Below are 21,621 nucleotides of genomic sequence, written 5' to 3' on the forward strand. Positions count from 1 at the left end.
TTCAGAAGTAAGAGCACAAATGAAGAGTTGCATCCACTAGCTGGGGCCGAGATGAGCCATTCAGGTAGATAGATATGTTGACTGGGATGAGGAAGAAGGGCAGAAGCATCAGGGAATGCCAGCTAACGTGCTTGTCAGAGTTCCTCCAAGGTAGGACCGTTATCTTTGTACAACCTAATTGATGTTCACATCAATTCAACAACTATTGGACTATAAGAAGGGTTATAATTCCCATTTGGAATGTGCTTGTGCAGGATTCCTGGGGACTAGGTTTTCCAGGGAATCCATTACTTCATTCTCATTTCCCCTCAAGGGTCTCACATAATCAGGCTTCTTGTGTTGGAGAAGTGAGATTTACAGAAAGTGAACAGAAAGTTGGTACTCCAACACTACTACATGGAGAAATGACAAATGACTGTATCACAAAAAGCTGACATCTTTGAAGTCATCAGCAATATTTACATTAGGTGGATAACAGGTGAAGAATCAGGATCAAGGGGATCCCTGAGTGGCTCAGCGGTTTGGTGCCTGCCTTTGGCCCAGGGTGTGATCCTGGAGTCCCGGGATCGAGTCCCACATCAGGCTCCCTGCATGGAGCCTGCTTCTCCCTCTGCCTGTGTCTTTGCCTCTCTCTCTCTCTCTCTTTCTCTCTCTCTGTGTCTCTCATGAATAAATGAAGAAATTCTTAAAAAAAAAAAAAAAAGAATCAGGATCAAGACAACTGGAGCAAAGCCAGTCTTAATACTGCCACTACTATAAAACCTCCCATGTAGCAGTCCTTCAATTCAGGATCGCATTTACTTCATGTATTTATAATGCCAAGACCTGTTGAATTGTTCTTAAAGTTCTTGAAAATCTCACTTCTTTGTCAACTCCTTATAGTCTCATAACTACAATATCCTTCTTTGCAGATCTTTACTTCTCCAATGCATGTATAGAGAGCTGTTACATTAATCTTTCTCAAACACCTCTGTCTTCATTGTACTCCCTATTTAAGATATACTAAGAAATAGAAACAAACATTTGAACAAATGGGAGATCCAAAAATCAATCATTTTAGTGACAAATGAGGGGATCTCCATTTTTTCCTACAAGATATTCCTTCTTTCACTTATTTTGTCCCACTCATACATATCAACGTTTAGGGATATAGATAAAATGACCATGAACCTATTTAAAATATTTGCTTTATTTAATCATTTATATACCTCATGACTTAAAATCACAAATATAAGACTATAGATTAGCTTAAAATAGTTTTTCACCATGAAAGGCAAAAAATTATTTGAACTCTAGTAGCTTCTGTATCAGTGCCTTTGTCATCTCTACTTTTTTGTCATCTACCAAAAGCAAGCATGCACATGCTCTCCCTCTGGGGGATTTACTTCAGAGGAGGATGAGAACTGAGGATCCTAGAGCTAGGCTCTGACAGGAGATCAGAAAGGAGAACTCGAGTCCCTAGCGCAAGACCCTCTGTAGGAAATGCTTTGAGTAAGGCATCTCCTGACACTTGCCCCTGGGTCTGTTGACTATTCCAATTGTCACTTCTATGTTTCATTTTGGTTGAGACGCCATAACAAAGTCCTCATTCTAACTAATTCCATCCCTGACTCTTTTTTAAGGTTTTATTTATTTATTTATTTATTTATTTATTTATTTATTTGAGAGACAGAGTGAGCAAGAGAGAGTGCACACAAGCAGAAAAGAGAGGCAAAGGGAGAGGGAGAAGCAGGCTCCCCTGCTGAGCAGGGCACCCGACATCGGGCTCCATCCCAGGACCCCGGGATCATGACCAAAGGCAGATGCTTAACCGACTGAGCCACCTGAGTACCCCACATCCTTGACTTTTAACTTCTAGAAGATGCTGTGACATACCTCTTTCTCTTAGCCCTTAGTCTTTACCCACTTGGCTAAGGGCAAATGACTATGAGATCTTTTCCTAGTAAGAACATCTCCAGAATCCCAAAATATAAAACAATGTTCCTTTAACCATAACTTTAATACCATCAACCTCAGAACACTCAGAAGCAGAATAGCTTTTATGTCGCTACTTTCTTGTAATCACGGTACAAAATCTGTGGGTCTCCTTTAGCTATAATTCAAACCTAATGAGAGTTTCCTGCACTAAGGCTCTATAACCAATATATTACCAACTACTTTCTCCTCTTTTATGGGGGAAAGTAGGGTTGTCATGAGGTCACAGAGAGTGTAATTTTGTAGTGATGAGGTGAGATAATCACTTCCCTACCAACCCAGCATGCCCCTACGTGCACATACTCTCAAAATGGAACTTTTAAACTGAATTGGGTTACAACTAATTGAAACATACATTCATGCTGCCCTAACCGTACGTGCCGTACGTGATATGGATCTATACCCTGTGAAACCATCAAGTCCAGGAGTGCCACAGACAGAATGTGGTTTTGGAATGAGACATCCCAGAATTAGAAACCAGACTCAGCCACTTACTAGCTGTGTGATCTTCAGTGAGTTACTTAACCTCTCTAGATCTCAGATTTCTTATCTGAAAACCATGAATAACACTGACCTACCAGAGCTGTTGTTTTTCCTGGAAAAGCAACTGAAAAATTCTGCTTAGTTGTCCATCTTCCTTTACCTCTCTGCAAATAAAGGCCAAGGATTAAGTGTCTGCCAAGTGTTAATGTCCAATCAATTACAGATGCATTTTCTTTACCCTCTGGGAAAAGATTAAAAACTATAGTTGGATTTAAAATAAGAGTTCTTAAAGTGTTAGAACCATAGAAAAGATTTAACTTTCTTTTAGCTTTAGGCTGAAAATGATAGCCATCAGTTATACACAAAAGTTTAATACTAAAAGATTCAAACTTAAAACAATGCAGTAATCTACTACCACAGAAACTGGATTCCAATGGTTCTTGAGTGGCTGAGGTCATGATCCCAGGGTCCTCGAATAGAGTCCCATGTCGGGGGTTCCTGCTTATCGGGGAGCCTGTTTCCCCCTCTCCTCCTCACTCATGCTGTCTCTATCTCTCTCTCCCTCAAATAAATAGATAAAATCTTAAAAAAAAAAAAACTGGATTCCAGAAGAAAAATGATCAATAATGCATGCTTCAAACTGAATACAAAATCAAAATGATAGACAAAATTAAATTTTTGTTTTAATTATATCTGAAAAATTGGGGAAAAAATCCAAATTTCAAAACCCTCCAAAAATTTTTACAACTGTAGTGTCAAACAAATGATTATTTTCCTTGAATAAAATAATCATTTATTTTATAAACTGAGGTAAACATTTTAATATTTAAAAGGTTGCATGTCCTACCTTTTCACTGAAAAATTAACTGTTAAAAATAATTCAGTAATTTATAAAAATGAAAATATTGTGCCACTAAACTATTCCACTGCCAGAAATAAATTCTCATCCTGAAAAGATGGCCTTGCAAAGTTAAAAGTCAAACCAGTTGATTACATCTCTTGAGGTTCCTGATGTCTGGCCCCCAAGTCATGGTGGGACCAGGTTTTGACTCTGAGCTTAGATCCTGTTTGGGGAGATGGTAGCAAAAGAAGCCATCTCTCTAAGAGCGTCCTGATCTGGGCCCTGCTCCAATTTAGAAGCTAACTCTAACGTGGTTAGGTGAAGGTATCCAAAGACAAATGAAAATGGTACTCTCTGCTGACTTTCCTGAAATTTTTCCCATTGTCCCAGTCAAGCTATGGCGCAATAAAGTGGAAGTTTGCTTCAAAATTGTGTATTGATAATTATTTATTGTCTGCACCTGAATTAAATATCTCTGCCTAATGTATCACATTATGTTGATCTTAGATATACAACTTAACTTCATCAGTGTTTACCCTAAAAATTGGTTAATGTTCAAATATGTCACTAAGTTTTATTTCTATTTTAGAATATCATTTCATTGGTGGAGAAGAGGTTAAACCTCGTTTAGTGGAGTATAATTTATTTACGTACATATATATAAAATGTCCATTTTTCCCTCCTAATGGCATTTTCCCAAAACCTGTCCCAATATTTGGACTTATTCTTGGCAATTCTTTCAGACATTGTGGAGATTCCAGGACACTGAAGCATTGGATCCAGATCACAGAGATTAGAGACACCTTTGAGATTTCTTCCCCAGGCTCTTTTTTTAAGAAAAACCCTCTCCCTCCCTCAACCAGAGCACCAGTTGTGAGCCTTTCCCCCCACCCCATGTTTATATCAAATAAACCTAGCTCTCCTAGAAAAAAGGTGACACCTGACTCATGAACTGGACCAGCTTGATTATTTTTCTCTTGACAATTTGAACTGAGACACAGGCTGAGAGTCAGGTGGTGATGGTCACCAGAACTGCACGCCCCTGCCTAATGGGAGACTATCCCAGCTATTGAGGGTCAAGCTGTGCCTGTGAGGAGCTCACAGAGAGCCAGTTTGCAGGGCAGGGCTGCACAGGCAAGTGTAGGTAAGAGAAGAAAAGCTGCATGGCTCCTGAAGACTTACCAGAGTCCAAATCTAGTTCCTCATGGGGCCTGGCTGTCCTTTCTTTGAATTCCATGAGGAGCTGCTGTATAATAAAGCCTCTTTTACTCGAAGTCATCAGAGGCGGTTTCTGTGTTCTGTAACCAAATGAGCCCTAAGGGAAAATGAAGAATTTCTTGTATAAATTCTACAGGTCTCTCACTCCATTCATAGCAAGGGAGGATTTGATAATGACCTTCTTCCTCCCAAGATTTGTGGACTCATTCTTCGGAAACTACTGACTTTCACACTTGATGTTAATTACACTATTGGATCAGATATACATGGCCCTATAGCAAGTCAGACCATCATATTTTGTCATCCAATTCCTTTGTAGAGTGAGTTGTAAAATTTATGACTCACTTTACTTTTGCCCTATTCTTTTCCCTGTGAAGGTGTTTCATCTTCCCTGATAAAAAAGAACGGTAGCAGTTGAACAGCTTTGCCTTCTTCCTGGCATCTATTAACATTTACTATCTTCCCCAGGCAGTAGGTCTGTTCTTTCCTCTGTGATTTTTCTCCTTTTAAACATTGCTAAACAAGCTCTGATGGCTTTAGCATTTTTGTCAAGCTTCAACTTATTTGAAATCCAGAAAAAAAAAAAAACAACTATTTCTGATATGAAGCCAGTTTAATTACTCTTTAACCTAAGGGATATGGTAAAAGCAAAATGAATTTGGGAAAATAGAAGAAAATAGGAGAAAAAATATGTAATAAAAATAACTGTGGTGGGGATCCCTGGTGGTTCAGCGGTTGAGCACCTGCCTTCGGCCCAGGGCGTGATCCTGGAGTCCCGGGATCGAGTCCTGCATCGGGCTCCCTGCATGGAGCCTGCTTCTCCCTCTTCCTGTGTTTCTGCCCCCGCCCCGTGGTGTGTCTCTCATGAATAAAAAAAAAATCTTTAAAAAAATAATTATGGTAAATGGATGAGTTAAGAGTTCACTCTCTGGGGTGTCTGCATTGCTCGGATAAGTATCTGATTCTTGACTTTGGCTCAAGTCATGACCTTGGGGTCCTGAGATCTAGCTCCGCTTTGGGCTCCATGCTCAGTGTGGAATCTCCTCGAGATTCTCACTCTCTCTTTTCATCTGCCCCTCCCCTGCTCATGTGAGCTCTCTCTCAAACAAATAAATAAAAATCTTAAGAAAAAAAAAAAAAAGAATTCACTCTGTGGGGAAAATGCACATGACTGCATAGGTTCTGAAGTGTGTCCTTTATCTGAGTGGATAGCTCGAAACTTCCTATGTGATCATTTGCCTTTTCTTAGCATCTCTTACACACAGGGTCTTTCAAGAACAAAGTGTGTGCTGTTTTGACCGTCATAATTAGGATGCTTCCAATCTTGTCCTGGGGACACAGATCACTCTCTCTCCCTCTGCTGTTCTTGCTAATGAACAACAGTATAGCAAGAGCAGTAAGTGTGGTGATTTCAAACAGGCTCTAAAGCCAGACTGTCCAGTTTTAGATTCCAGCTCTGCTACTTAATAACTGTGTGACCTTGCAAGTTACTTAACCCCTTTGTGCCTCAGTGTTTTAATATGTAAAATGGGCTAATACTAGTACCTACTTAGTATTAGGCAGAAGGATGTGAGAAGTAAATGAGTCCTGGTATAATATACCTGCTCAATAAAGACCCATTGCTAGTTCTGTTGTTATCAGTGTTATTTGAGCAAATCACAGGATCTAAGGCATTTAAGGGTAGGCAGTGTGAGGGATAACAGAAAGTTGAGCCATGATCTTCCCATGGGGGCATCTACTATTTCCACTGGGTGACATAAGTGAGGGAGTTATGAGGAAGGACCATGAAGTCAGGCTTTACTTCTTACTAGCCTCATGACTTTAGCAAAATTACTTAAATTCTCCAAGCCTTGGTTTGCTTGTCTAAAGTCAGGAATAATAAGAGGGCTTAGCACATCATAAGTGCTCCAAGTTTCTTACACACATAATGCATAGCAGGCTTGGGATGTCTGGGTGGCTCAGCAGTTGAACGCCTGCCTTCAGCCCAGGGTGTGATCCTGGAGTCCCAGGATCGAGTCCCACATCGGGCTTCCTGCGAGGAGCCCTCTTCTCCCTCTGCCTGTGTCTCTGCCTCTCTCTCTCTCTCTCTCTCATGAATAAATAAAATATTTTTAAAAAATGCATAGCAGGCTTTAAGTCCAATGGACTATGTATTGTCCTCAGGTAAATGCTATAAGCATTTTGAAAATGATGAATGCTGCCTCCAAATGTTCCCCAAAGTAACTGACAAGAGACAGAAACACAGAGTAAAGCAACCCCAAGTCCTCTTGCCTATGTTCCCCACAGGCTCTCACACAATGCTGTTCTCTTAAAGTGCACTTAGGAAAGGAAACAACCAATAAATTCTGTATGACTTTTTTTTTTTTCTTTTGGCTGCTTTAAGATTTTGTCTTTGGTTTTACCAGTATTGTCTGGGTATGGTTTTCTCTATTATGAACACCCTGCCTGGGATTCATAATGCTTTTTAAATCTGCGACTTGATACTTTTCAACAATTTTGGAAAATTCTCAGCCGTTATTTGTTCATACCTTTATTCTGTCCCATTCTCTCTATCCTGATCTCTCTCTCCTTCTAGGATTACAATTACACATATTTTCGACATTTTCACCTATCCCATACATCTCTTACTCTTTGGTATGTTTTTCATCCTTTTGCTGATCTGTGATGAATCAGATCTAAATATTTTCTTCTGACTTATCTGATTCTTTTTCAGCTGTGCCGAATCTGTTATTAAGCCCATTCATTCAATTCTTAATATCAGTTATTGTGTTTTCAGAATTCCAAGAATTCCTAGAATTTCTTCTTTCTTTTTTAATTATATTTTCATTTCCTGTTCTCTGCCAAAATTCTCAATCTTATTGTTTAATTTCTTAAATGTACTCATCATAATTTTTAAAAATTCTACTGAATAACTCCAGTATCTATATTCCCAATGAGTCTGCTTCTATTGTCCTTTATTTTCCTTTCTTTCTCATCTTATGTGCTTGATACTTTTTAATTGATTGCCAGACTTTGATATAAAACATTTAATGATAACTTGTGGCCATAGGTTATGTTATCTTCCTCCGGAAAGGTTTGTTTTGCCTCTAGCAAGCAGCTGGGCTACAACTGCTAGTTGACATAAATCACCTAATCAATCAGACTTTGTTCTTTGAGAGGGCTAGTCTGTACCCAGTGTACTCATACTCCTGGGGTGGACCCCCTCAGGATTCCAGCCAAATACCCAGGGAATTTACCAGGTCCCATTCCTCTTGGTGAGCTATGAACTCTAATTTTTCTCCCTCACCCCCGACCATGTATCTGTTGAAAGTCTGCTCAGTAGCCCACCTTCAGCTCCCACCTTTAGAATTGGTAGTCACCTAAAGAAGAAGAGCAGTTCAAGTTTAGACTCATTTCTTTGGGCTTCCCTGTGTCCCCATATCCAGATCCCACAAACCCGGCTCCTTATCACCTAGATAACTTTTCTAGTTCTCAAAGAGAAGGTTGGTTCAAAATATCCTAGTCCACCATCGCTAGAAGCAGAACTCTTGCCTATGTTTTTGTTATATATCTGGGGATTTTACTTTTTAGATTTCAAAGAGCAGAGTGATTTCTTAGAAAGTAAGTGCTAGGGTTCCAAACAGCTTGCCAAACAAATCTTTAGTGGAGAAAATGGGTTTTAAACACATGGGTAGGTCAATGGGAAAAATTGGAAACATCCCTAAAGAGATCAAATCTTTACCACAGATGGCACATCCAACCATTATTATATATGCTATTTTATGTTATAAATCATATCATCAGTACCTTGAGGAATCTTCTGTGGGATCCCTTTCAGTTTCCAGGGTGTTACTCAAGTCCTTGGGAGCCATTATTCCCAACCTTCTAGGTTTTAATGTCCTTTCTCCTAGCCCATAATCCCAGGGTTACTTTTGATGAATAAAAATAGATTGATTCGTTACGATAAAAATGGCAACTGCCCAATGACAATAATGGGTCTTGTGTGATGCTGCTGTTGTTGGTTTTAGGAAAATAAAACCAAACTAAATGACTGCAAGGGATGAAGCTGACAAGGTTGGATAGGACTTAGATGTAACATAGTACAATACACACAAGAGTTGTGCAAAAGATAACCTGTTAAATTATTTATTGGAAAAAAATAAATCTCTCTTCTTGTCTATAAAGAAATTTGAGCTGATCGAACCAAGGGTTGACATGAGCTGAGAGGACATGTCCTGCCTAGCAGGGAGCATCTGGCACAACTCCTAGAAACCGAACCAGGATATCAAATCCAGTCAATGCTTTCTTTTCCTTCTCCTAAGTTGGTATGTATCATTTTCATCTTTATTTCATTAAAAAATAACAAACTCTTTATGTCTCTAGTCCAGGTGAATCCCTTCCCCTCTGGAAGCTTAAATTGGCTATTCTGTTGGCAGAATTCATACCTGTTGTTGAAAGACAGGAGCCTCTGGTTCTAGTCTCTATCACAGTAAGAGACAGGAAATCCCTGTAGCAAAAAAAGAAAAAAAAAGGCATGTTCATAAGAATGCAGATATAGTCCAACATTTCTTTCTATCTCAGATGCTCTGGAAAGAGACAGAGGTGCAGACACCCCATAGCTTTCTTTACATTCAGATATGCCAGAGCATAGAGTGTGATCCAGATCATAAATGTTGGGGTTATGCATCCTATGTAGACTTACTTTTCCTAACAGCCATCATTACTTGAATGTTTTCTTTATACCAAGCACTGTAATGATGGCATTATATTTTAACTCATTATATTTTCACACTAACTGCAAGACACATGTTGGTTGTTTTATATTCTTATAATATAAGAATAAAGAATATGTGAAAGTCATTCAAGTGTGGCCACAAGAGGATATAAAAGAGAGGCTCAGGAAAAAGCAGGTTTATTCTAGAGACAGGAGGCATGCCAAGTGGGGCCATATGGAAAACACCAGGGGTGATCAAGAGGCAGAAGACATGGGATGCCTGGGTAGCTCAGCGGTTGAGTGTCTGTGGAGTTCTGGGATCGAGTCCCACATTGGGTTCTCTGTGAGGAGTCTGCTTCTCCCTCTGCCTGTGTCTCTGCCTCTCTCTGTGTCTCTCATGAATAAATAAATAAAATCTTTAAAAAAAAAAAAAAAGAGGCAGAAGACAGGAGTGGGAAGGAGTGCTTAGGTCCCGGCCTTCATTGGGGTTTCTGCGGGAAAGGCAAGGCAGGACGGAGTAATGAGTTTAGGATTAACTAGTTTGAATAATTTTGGTGGGTTTTGGTCTATAGGGCTGGTCCCTAGTTGCCTGGCACCTGGTCCTGGGATCAGGAAAAGTGGTATTACTTCTGGGATGCACAGGCCAGAAAGAAGAGGTTCTGGATCAGTTAGTTTGCATGTCAAAGTCCTGCTCCAGGCTGGACCGTTTTGCTATCTCTAAGAATTAGCTAGGAGAAGGGTAGTTTCTTTCCAGCCAGAATGATTTCCCATGGTGTCAAAACAACATAATATACAGAAATTATATTTATATATATACATATATATAATATATTAGTATTCCTGTATGATGAAAGGAAACTGAGGTTCCGGAAGGTTTGGTCAGAGTTCACCTAGTATTTATCAGAGCGGGATTAAATCAGATGTCTGACTGACCCTAAATGCTATCCTGCATTAATTTTTCCTTAATTAAAGTTTTGCCAAATCATAGTGTACTCCTAGACCTGTGTTTAGAAAAATGAGATAATACCTCCAAAATGTTTTGATTTCTTTGGTGGATTATTTTGCAGATTAATTGTAGCTAATACACACATTTACCAAAGTTGCAGAGTTGGAGACACTCTGTAATTAAAAACATTAATCTAAAAACCAAACAATTAATTAATTACAGAGTGTCTCCAACTCTGTAAAAGGCTATGTATAGCCTTTTCAACAAAGCTTTTCAACAGAGAGTTGTAAGGTCTTGGAATTGTATTTTGCATCTCCATTTAAGAAAAAAAAAACAATCTATTCTATGGGAGACAGATCTTACTGTTTGAACAGAGGGGGCAAATGAGAATATAAAGAATGTGAACCACCTATATAGGGAAGATAGTACAATTAGTATAGTGATAGAAGCAGAAAAGAAAAACTTTTATGGGAAGTACTAAAACAACAAGCAAACAAATAACTATGCTAAAGCTTTTAGATCAAGCCTAAACGTTAATAGTTGGGAGACTATTTTTACTTTTTATTTATTAAATTTATTTTAGCTCTGCTTCTTTCCAAAATGGACTCAGAGAAAAATCTCAAGAAATGACAGTATAAAATAAGGGTAAGAAAAGAAAACTGTTTTTTTCTACTTACCACACTTAAAAAAATATTTTATTAATTTATTCATGACAGTTACAGAGAAAGAAGCAGAGACATAGGCAGAAGGAGAAGCAGGCTCCTCCCTCGCAGGGATGCGAGGAGCCCTATGTGGAACTCCATCCCAGGAGCCCAGGATCACAACCTGAGCCAAAAGCAGACACTCAACCACTGAGCCACCCAGGTGCCCCTACTTACACACTTATGACACCAAATGTGTGGGTTTTCCATACCAAGTAATTCTCCAGTTCTCTGGGGACACCAGCTGGGTATCCTACAATTTAATTCATTATGACACCAACTGCCCCACAGGCTAAGGGCTCAGTCCTTCAGACACCAATCACAAGTTGTTGGTTGTTACTGATACTTGTAACTGACCAGGTATAAATCAGGGGTTTCCCAAACCATCTCCTTAGGTCCAATACTTTGCTAGAATGGCTCACAGAACTCAGAGAAACATTCTTACCAGTTTATTAGGAGGGATACAACTCAGGAAAGACCAAGTGGAAATAATGCAAAGGGCAACATGTGGCAGGGGGCGCCCTCTCCAGGCTGCCATCCTCCTGTCACGTGGTTGCACTTGCCAACCTGGAATCTCTGGATCCAGTCCTTAAGGAGTTTTATGAAGACACTTCCTTACTTAGGTACGATTGATCAAATGAAGCATTGGTGATTGTACTCAATCTCCTACCCTAATCCCTTCCTCAAATGTGTAGGATTGGGGCTGAAGTTTGTAGGGCGCAGCAAGAGTCACCTCTTAATGTAAACTCAGCTATGGTTGAAAGGGGCTTATTATAGATATTATGAATAACAAAAGATGCTCCTCTCATCCATGTCCTTCAGGAAAGGGTAAGGGTTTTAGGAGCTCTGTGCCAGAAATCAAGGTGAAAGCCAAATATCTATTTCTTATTCTATCATAACATCGGAGATAATATAACAGAAAGGGAGGGGTGCCTAAGTGGCTCAGATGGTTAAGCATCTGCCTTGGGCTCAGGTCATAATCTCAGGGTCCTGGGATGGAGCCCAACATCAGGCTCCCTGCATCAGCATCAGACTTCCTGCTTGTTAGGGAGCCTGCTTCTCCCTCTACCTCTGCTGCTCCCCTTGCTTGTGCTCTTTCTGTCTCTCTCTCAAATAAACAAATAACACCATAAATAAATAAAACAAACAAACAAAAAGAGGAAAGGAGGGCCAGTGAAAAGTAGGAAAAGAGCACACATGGTAACCAATCCTAAGAGTTAAAATGACTCTTGTGGTAGAATTTTAACTCCTGACTTCCTGGGAGATTTTTTAAAAATACATTTATATAACTATATATATGGATATAGTTATTTTCTATGGGTTCTTCCAAGTTTATGTGAGATTTTAATTATTGTCCACAATTTTAAGTAAACAACATGAAACAAACAAACAAAAAAAAAACAACATGAAACACAACTACCATACAAAATTTAGATTATTGGGGAAAACTCATGGCAAATAGATATACTCTTTTTTAAAAAAAAATCATTAATAGAGTTTATTTTTCAGAGTAGTTTTAGGTTCACAGCAAAACTGAGTGGAAGTTACAAAGATTTCTCCTGCTCCCACACCTGCATAGTTTGTCCTATTATCAACATTCCCCACCAGAGCAATTTATTTGTTAGAGCGAAAGCACATACATTGACACACTGTAATCATCCACCGAAGTCCATAGTTTAACACTAAGTTTCACTCTTAGTGTTGTATATGCTATAGATTTTGACAACCTATAATGACATATACCCACCGTTATAGTATCCTACAGATAGTTCCCCTGACCTAAAAATCCTCTTCCCTCTCTTCTCATTAACCCCTGGCAACCACTGAGTTATCACTGTCTCCATAATTTTCTGCTAGCCTCTTTTAAAAGGGAAACTTGAGATCAAAGTAAGTTTTCATCAGAAAATAAAAGATGTAACATTTTCTTAGAAGAGACCTTTTTTCTTGGCCCTGAAGTCTGTAAGAAACTAGTTACCTTATGGGTTCAAGATAGACACATCAGATACCATCCCCATAGTCTTCCAGAAACTATGGGTGCAGATCTTATTTAACTATATTTTGAAATAAACTCATAAAAGCTGAAAGTCCAACTCAGTAAGAGTCTTCCAGATTCTAAGTTAAGTTCCAAGAGACTAACCGAATACAAGGTTAATATTTGGGAAATCCAGAGTTGATACAACACATCCCCTTCCATAAATATCATTTATTTTAACAAAGACTTTTATAAGCACTAAATTTTTACCTAAAGAACTGGTCTTCTGTGTTGTCTGAGAACAAAAACAGATCCATGTTTAGAGACTAGAAGATTGATCATTTATTATGAAAGGTGAAAAACTTAACTAGTACTTCCCCCATGTGGCAGTGGGATGCAAGACTATTTAGGCAACTTTGAATTGCTCAAATACTTTGACAAAGTCAGCTCAGTTGAGATGAGATACTCATAATACAGCATGTCAGAGTTGGTTTAGGCATGGAAAATGTTCATGCAAATGTTTCTAGTTGCCTACCTTGGACATAGAAAAGTCTAGTAGTGAAGTATTTCATTCCCAGAAGTAAAACTTTTCCATGAAGCAATCAATACTTGTCCAGCTGTGCTACTTGTCCTATGTGCTGGACTATGTACTTTTTACAATTTACCTAATTTAATTGGGTGAATTATATGTTTGGGATCCCAAATATATTGACTTGCTGTATGATGAAAATCAATGATTAAGTGAATTTCAGAGAATGATTTTCAAAGACCATGATTTTTTTTTTAGTATTGTTATAATTAATGTTAAGCTTTCTTTCTGGCTGTAATTAAATACTAAGTTCACTAACTTCTTGAGGCCAAAACAAAGACAATGTCAGATATTCAATTTAAATTTTTCATTACCTCTATGGCATACTGGAAAAATACATTTTTCAAATTTTCGTACAGTTATGTTGGAGCCATCTGTCTAGGTAGTGGACAATGGAACATCCCCAGGTAGGCTTGCTCGCACTCTCTGTCCCTTATCCATGTGGCTAGATAGGGAGAGCTCTAGAAAGACAGAACCATAGGATAGAGGGAGCCTCAATCCCTTAATAGCCACTTGTAAAGAATGGCTTATGAGACTGTCTAACCTGTGTTAAATTTTGCACTAATGAAAGGAATATCTATTGTATCAGGCCAAAGATATTGGAGATGATGTGCTAGAGAAGTTAGCTAGTGTTACCATCCCTGGTTTTCTGATCCTAAAAATTCATTATCAACATAAAAGAACCTTTCTGTTTTTAAAAAAGATTTATTTATTTGAGAGGGGGAGAGAGAGAGTGGGGAGGAGCAGAGGGCACGAGAATGAGAATCTTAAGCAGACTCAGCATGGAGCCCAACATGGGGCTAGATGTCACAACCCTGAGATCATGACTTCAGATGAATCTAAGAGTTGGTTGCGTAACTTACAGCGTCACCCAAGTGCCCCAACTTTCCATTTTATACCTAAAAACATGAATCCAAATTGCGTTAGAATTTGTATAAAACCACTAAGACATAATTTTTAAAGGGCTGAAAAGTAGAAGACTAAAACATAGCTCTATAACTACTGAAACTGCTTTCTAATTTGGTCAGCCATTTGTGCCCTTTTCAGTTCTTCCAGTGATATTAAAATAAAATTAAAGGCCTATCAAATAAAGTCTTCCATTGTCTTTGGCAGAATTATTTTAAGGTGGATGAGAGACATTAACAGTAATAGTTGTGCCTGAAGCTTGTCAGTGTCTCATGTGTGCTATATAAGACCAAACACCAATGCCTTTGGTCTGTAAAGAGAAGGCTGGCATAAAATTTTAGAGCTCAATCTTTTAAGTTGATATTTTTTAAAAGATTTTATTTATTTATTTATTTATTTATTTATTTATTTATTTATTTATTTAACAGGGAAAGAGAGATCACAAGCAGGCAGAGCTGCGGGCAGAGGAAGAGCAGGAAGCAGAATCCAGGAGCCCGAAGTGGGGTTCATGGGGCTCGTGGGGCTCAATTCCAGACCCTAAGATCATGACCTGAGCCAAAGGCAGATGCTTAGCCAACTGAGCCATCCAGGTGCCCCTAAGTTGATAATTTTTAAATTAGATTTTAAATTTTCTCATAGGTGTGTGTTTATATATTTAAATTACTATTTTTGTAATTATCTTTCCAAATATTCTTATTTTTTCCAATAATTTTAAAAATCCTATTCAGCTATTCTAGTTACATAATCATATCACCCTAATGAGGACTTTGCTCTTATTTTCAATAATTCATATTTTTCCTTGTGTGACTGCATCAAATCATATTTCTAGAATATTACATAAGTAGTGATATGGGCGTTCATCTCTCATTCTTGACATTAATAAGAATTTCTCAGTATTTACATTCTATGTTATTCTGACTTTTCATTTTTATTATTTTATTAATAGTTTATGGGTTTTTAAAATCAGGAATCAGCAGCACTGATTATGGAGTTTGCAGCAACCCAGGTCTTCTTAGGTTTAAGTAAACATTCAGAACATTTAGGCTCACAAGACTGTCACGGCCACATTTGGCACATACATACTCAGAAGGATAAGGGACAGGGACCACAGTTTGCCTTCACAGTTGCTTCAAGTGCTCCTCTTCATTGGAACTTCTCACACAGCAGCACAGCTCAGGTGCTTCATGACAAACTCTTTACACAGACGTGAAACTTGGTTTCACAGCCTCATGACCTTCTGGAGCCAATATCTCATTGACATAGTGTCCAAAGTCTCTTCAAGGGACAAACCCATTTTTAGGAGTCACTGAACTCAAGTTCATCCAATGCTATGGTTTGCTATCGGGTATATTTTGTTCTCTGTGTCTAAATGCAGTTTATCAATCAGGGGTCCATTTTTACCAGCAACATAGCAACATAGTTCACAAACCACCTTATCAGGTTGCCGGGGGAACGGAGCTAGAAAGTTAACATAAGGTCAAATTCTCATGCAGAAGGGGAAAGGATTTTGTTAACCCCTTCCCCACAGAGAGGTTTTCTGTTAACTTGATTGTAATGGATTATTTTAATATGTTAATAGGTTATACTTCTAATCATTTACTTAGGGCTTTTGCATTTCTATCAGAAATGAGCTGTGTATATGTGCATATGTTTGTGCCCACGTGAGAAAGCTATTTTTTTCCAGACTTAAATATCAATGACTTCTCAGGAATAATTGCAAACACTCTTCTTTAGATATTTAAAAGAGTTTAAGTAGTATTGGAATTATCTACTCTTCGAAGGGATATGCTCTGTGGTATACCTAGAGCTGCTGTGTGTAGGGCTAGAAAGGCACTAGACGCTCTATTTCATACAATATTACCTATGATCACATGGATGACACAACACAAGGGAATATTATTGTAAAAAAAGTGAAAATGAGAGTGTATTTCACTGTTCCTGTTGCTTTGACAAGGCACCTTATGAAAGAGATGAGCTCAGCTGAAAACTGGCTGCTTTGCAAGCGGGAATGGGAAGAAATGAGAATGTCCAGAAATTTGGGGCCTCCTAGGGTCGAAAAAGACAACTGCTTTGATGCCCCAAACATTAATATCAATAAAGGGATCTAAGCCTTGGGGTGCAGATCAGAGTAAGGGTGTTGCCCTTCCAGACAACCCTATTTTTTCAGCTAGCTTCAAGGTGGCCTCCATTAAGATGAAAGAGTAAGGTATGGACACCAGGAAGCAAAGAAATAAAGCAGGCTTAAGAACTGGGAGTAGAAAAGATTTTGGTTATGGTTATTGGTACAAGAAACTGCTGGAAACAATTAGATCAGAAGCCTATTAGGGTTTGAAAGAAATCTGGTAGCCACAGAAACCATGAGTCTGGCCTCAAAATATCTGTCTCTGTGAGCCCCTTAGAGCAACACTCTGATCCTTAAGTTTGTACCAGTAGAAAAGGAGCTGTAAGTGATCTACAGCCTCAAAGGAAGACACATGCTCCAACAGTCCCTTCTGGTGTGGCTATGGAAGATGAACGGTCAAGGTTGTAGGAACAGAGGTGACCTGACAGTCTGATCAAAGCACTTCTTCCACTGCTAGAGCAGAGGATCTCCATCAATTCTTGCTCAGCTGAGAATCAGAATTGCAGTGAACAAGCAGCCATATGTACCTTATCCTTCTTTTTTCTTATTAAGAGTTCTTAAAGCAGCTATCCTGTCCTTTTGCAGCCACTGTATGTGGGATGGGAGGGAAATAGCTTGCTGACAGCCGACTATGATAGAGAACACGTATTTTCTCCCTCCTTTGCCTGGACACCACCCCTACCACACAGCCTCACCTGATTCAGTCTGTTTAAATGTCCCCTCTCCAGAGGGGACCAAATCACTGTACCTAAAATCACACCCCATCTCTTATCACCTTATTCTTCCTTTACCCTCTCTTTATATCTGTATCCTCTCTTCACAGCACTTACACCCCGAAGTGCTCCCCCACCACAGTGTAACCTCTCTCAGGGCACAACATTGTCTTTTTCCCAGCTGAAGTCCTAGTACCAAGAAATGGCCAAGACCTTGTATGCTCTCAATAAATATTTGTTGAAAAAAAAAGACAAAACAGTTGAGAGATTCTAATATTCAAGCGTTTAAAGTTGTGTTTGTTTGGTCCTATTTTATTATTTCTCTGTATCACATGGTGATTAGTGATCATTACTTGTTAGTGAGAACACTGCGATTACTACTTGCAAGGTGGCATTATTGGGTGGGAAACCACACCAAAAACCTATCCTAGTGTGAAAGTACAGCTATTGCTAAAAGCAAGCTGTTTTGATCGGGTTGTTTTTAAGACTGAGACAGCAAAATGTCACTCCCATGAGAACTTCACCTTGTTTCTGGAATAGTGGTCATAACTGCAGCATACTAACTAGTTAGACCTTGGAATTCCTTTAGAGTCTCCTCATTCCATGATTCAACAAAGACTGATAAAATCGGCTACTGCTTACTCAAAGGAGAGGCTAAAGTTCACCAGGAAGAATTCAATTCAATCCAGTCCAACATTTAATATTTACTGAATTTAAGCCTCGTGCCAGGACTTGAGCCCTTGCCTTCCTATTGGTTACTGCCTCAAGGAACTTAGAGTGGTAGAGAAGCTATGCATTAAACACGCTGCATTAGGAGTTACAATATGGGATGCAAGGGTTGTAATTATACCACAGGATTCTCATCCAAGCAAAAAATCAGAAAAGGCTTCCTGGGTAAATGTCAGCTAAACTTGGACGCAAAGGGCAAGTGGAAGGCGTCCAAATGAAGAAGGAAGATGAATGGAGTGTTTTCTAAGCCAAAGGAAAAGATATGGAAAAAAATTTAAAAGGCATGCTGATGGGGCATAACACTTTTGCCTCAGATATTGTCCTATTTTCACCTATCACCTGTCCTCCTTTCCTTCTATCTCCAGCTTTTAGCCTCTAAGTTAGCCCCTTCTCGATAATCATCCATTGCTCTGGTGGGGCTTATTTGCAAATCCAATCCAGGAATCAATAAACAAAGAAAATGGCTGAGGAGTAGCCACTGGGGCCTGGAAACAAGCCTACATTACACTTACAAAAATTTGATTTTCTGCAGAAAAAATATTTTGACTCCTACATTTTTTGGACTTCATTAGAAAGATCTGAAATAGATGACACCAAGCTGTTTGCCTAAAATAATGTCCCAAGCCTGAATTGGCATGGATATTTCCTGAGATTAAAATAGAAACTTGTTTTGCTAACAGAAAACAACTTGGAAATCAAAGAGTCGTTTAAGTTGAAACCATTATTTTTCCTTTTCTTGCATAAAACTCCTGTTTTTATACACACTAAGAAATCAGGATAGTGAGATCACTCTGCCACAGAACTTTCCATTGAAGATTTGAAGTTTCAGAAACCTCAAAAAGAAAATAAAGATAGAAAAAAGTTTGTCATGAAACAAACTCATTCAACAAACAGTTACGAGCACCTACTACATGCCAGGCACTGTTCTAGGACTAGCAAAGAAACCTTCCCTTGAAGAGTTTGCATTCTAGCAGAAGGAAGACATACAAACAAGAGACAAATTGTATAGGACATTAGAGGATGAGTGGTATGGAGAAAAGACAAAGGAGACCAAATCCTGGAGCATCCCAAGGGATCTGGTTTGCAACTTTATTATTTTTAAAAATATTATGTATTTATTCATAAGAGACACTGAGACCTAGGCAGAAGGAAACCCAAGTTCCTTCCCTCCAGGGAGCCAGATGCGGGTGCGGGACTCATCCCTGGATCACACCCTGAGCTGAAGACAGCTGCTCAATCACTGAGCCACCCAGGCGGCCCCGGTTTGCAACTTTAAATTCGGGTGGTCATGGTTGGAGTCCTCAGAGAGGTGACATCTGAGCAAAGTCTGAACAAGTGAGAATGTGAACCTCGCAGGTATCTGGGTCCAGGCACACTTATCAGCCAGTCAGTGGCGCAGAGACAGGGGCATGGCCTGAGTGTGTGAGAAAGGCAAGGAGGTCCTGGGCTAGGGGAAGAGAGAGAATAGTTTAGGTCTGAGATGTATGAGAAAGGGTCCATTTCCGCATCGGGGAGTCTTTGGGGCAGGGTTTGAGAAGAGGGGTGACTCAATGGGTATATGTTTTAACATGCATTTTAGGATGATCTTGGTGTGTTTTTATTCGAGCAGTCTTAATACAGTATGTTTTACTCTGCAACAACAGAACAGTCATTTAAAATGGTTTCTAGGGACACCTGGGTGGCCCAAGCAGTTGAACGTCTGCCTTCAGCCCAGGTCCTGATCCTGGAGACCCGGGATGGAGTCCCTGCCTCGGGCTCCCTGCGTGGAGCCTGCTTCTCCCTCTGCCTGTGTCTCTGCCTCTCTCTCTCTCTGTGTGTGTGTGTGTGTCTTTCATGAATAAATAAATAAATAAAATCTTTAAAAATAAAATAAAATAAAATGGTTTCTAAAGGAAACCAAGCCCAGACTCCACAGATTGCTAAGTAGTAACAGCCCGCCCCGGCTGGCCTGCACGTGCCCCCGGAGGGGCAGGCATTCCTATGCTGCTCAAGTGCTCGAAGTTGCGCTGGCAGAGACAGACACAGTCTGCACGTTTCTTCTGCAAAACTCCGCTGGAGAGCCAAACGTTTCTTTCGGTGGTTACAAAATAAAAAAAAAAAAAAAAAATCTGCCTTTGCCAACTCTGCGGGAGAAGCCAACTCCCGGAGCTCGCCTTTGCTAATTTGTCCAAGTCGCGCAGTCGTGCTGCGGTTTCACCCAAGGCGGACGCTGCTCAGCTCCAGCCCCAGGAGCGTCTCCCGGCCCGGGCTTCTCCGCCCCCCGGGGCAGCTCCGGCCGCCGCTGCCGTCACCACCTGTTCGGGCGGAACCCGCGGGGCGCGCACCTACGCCCCGGGCCCCCTCCCTCCGCGGCCGCCCCTTTCCTGCCGAGCGCCCTCAGCCGGGCCGGGCTCGCAGCCGCGCTCCAGCCCCGCGCCCGCCCCGCTCGGCCGGCCCTCGGCGCTCCGGCCCGAGCTCTCCGCCGAGGAGCGCCCCCAGCCCGGCCCCGGGCGGCCCGGCGCACGCGCGCCCCTCCCCGCGGGCGGCGCGGCTCCCCCCGCGGCACCTCCCCTCGAGGGGAGGGCGCCAGAGGGGCCCCCGGCGCCGCGCCGCAGACCTGCTCGGGCCGCGCGCTCGCCTTCGACAGCGGCTGCGGGCGCGGCGGGGAGCGCGGCGGGGAGCGCGGCGGGGAGCGCGGCGGGGAGCGCGGCGGGGAGCGCGGCGGGGAGCGGGCGCCCGGCATGGGTCTCCTCCTGGCGCTGCTGCTCGGCTCCTCGCTCTACCTGCAGGCGGCCGCCGAGTTCGACGTGAGGTGAGCTGGGCCGCGGGGCCCCTCCCCGCCGGCCTGCGCGTCCGTCGAACCGCGCTCGCGAGCAGGGGCCCCCGGGGCTGCGGAGGGGGCGCCCCGACCCCGCCGCGAGGCCCCGAGCCCACCGCGGCTCCCGGCTCGGAGGACCGGGCGGGGGTGATGCGCCGAGGTGATGCGCAGGGGCTCGGGCGGTGGCTCGGACGGCGCCTCGGGCGGGGAGGCTCCCGGGGGGCCGGGCCGGACCGCAGCCCGGGAGCCGTCGGGGCGTCCACACAAAGGGCGGCGGCGAGGAAGCCCCGGCGCCCCGCGAGGACCGGGACCGGGACGGGGTCGGGGACGGGGCCGCGCGGCGTGTGTCTGGGAGTGTGGGCGCGCGCGCGGGGCCCCCGAGACCTCGGGCGGGGCGAGCCGGGCCGCCGCGTGCCCCGACAGGTCCCGGCACCCCCGCCCGCCGCCGCCGCCGCCGCCGCCACTCAGCCGCTCCTCCCCGCGGCGCGCCGCGCTCCTGCTCCGGGATGCGCTCGGGCGCGCGGTGCCAGACCAGGCCCGCCGCGAGCTGCTGCTCCCGCCGATTTTCTTTTTTTTTTTTTTTTTTTTTAAGAATGTATTTATTTATTAGAGACCCAGAGAAAGAGAAAGAGGGGCAGAGGGAGAAGCAGGCTCCATGCAGGGAGCCCGACGCGGGAGCCGATCCCGGGACCCCAGGATCTCGCCCCGGGCTGAAGGCGGCGCTCAACCGCTGCGCCACGGGGGAGATTCTAAGCCGGGTCTCGTCGCTCTCGGTCTTCCTCTTCCCCAGAGACGCCCCCACCCCGGCCCCCGGCCCCCGGCCCGCCCGGACCCGGCCGAGCGTCCCCCTGCGCGGCCCCCAAGACAGCCGCACCTGTTTTACTTGTAATCTTGGAACAAATCAATTCCACGATTGATGGGCTCTCTTGTACCTGGA

General features: G+C 42.2%; 1 protein-coding gene across 5 annotated transcripts in view; it reads left to right on the forward strand.

Moving 5' to 3' along the window:
* Positions 1-20,526: 20,526 nt before the first annotated feature.
* Positions 20,527-21,621, forward strand: part of NPNT (nephronectin) — a 75,869-nt gene continuing 74,774 nt past the window's right edge. For 4 of the 5 annotated variants that reach the window (XM_025465814.3, XM_025465813.3, XM_025465815.3 and 1 more), the window contains exon 1: positions 20,552-20,678. In XM_025465814.3, coding sequence (XP_025321599.1) covers positions 20,608-20,678 — 71 coding nt within the window. In that variant the 5' untranslated portion in view covers positions 20,552-20,607. Of the gene's footprint in view, positions 20,679-21,621 lie in introns of all 5 variants that reach the window. The other variant, XM_025465812.3, reaches the window with a different exon arrangement.

This window comes from Canis lupus, chromosome 32 (genome assembly GCF_003254725.2).
Source record: "Canis lupus dingo isolate Sandy chromosome 32, ASM325472v2, whole genome shotgun sequence".
Classification (NCBI taxonomy): domain Eukaryota; kingdom Metazoa; phylum Chordata; class Mammalia; order Carnivora; family Canidae; genus Canis; species Canis lupus.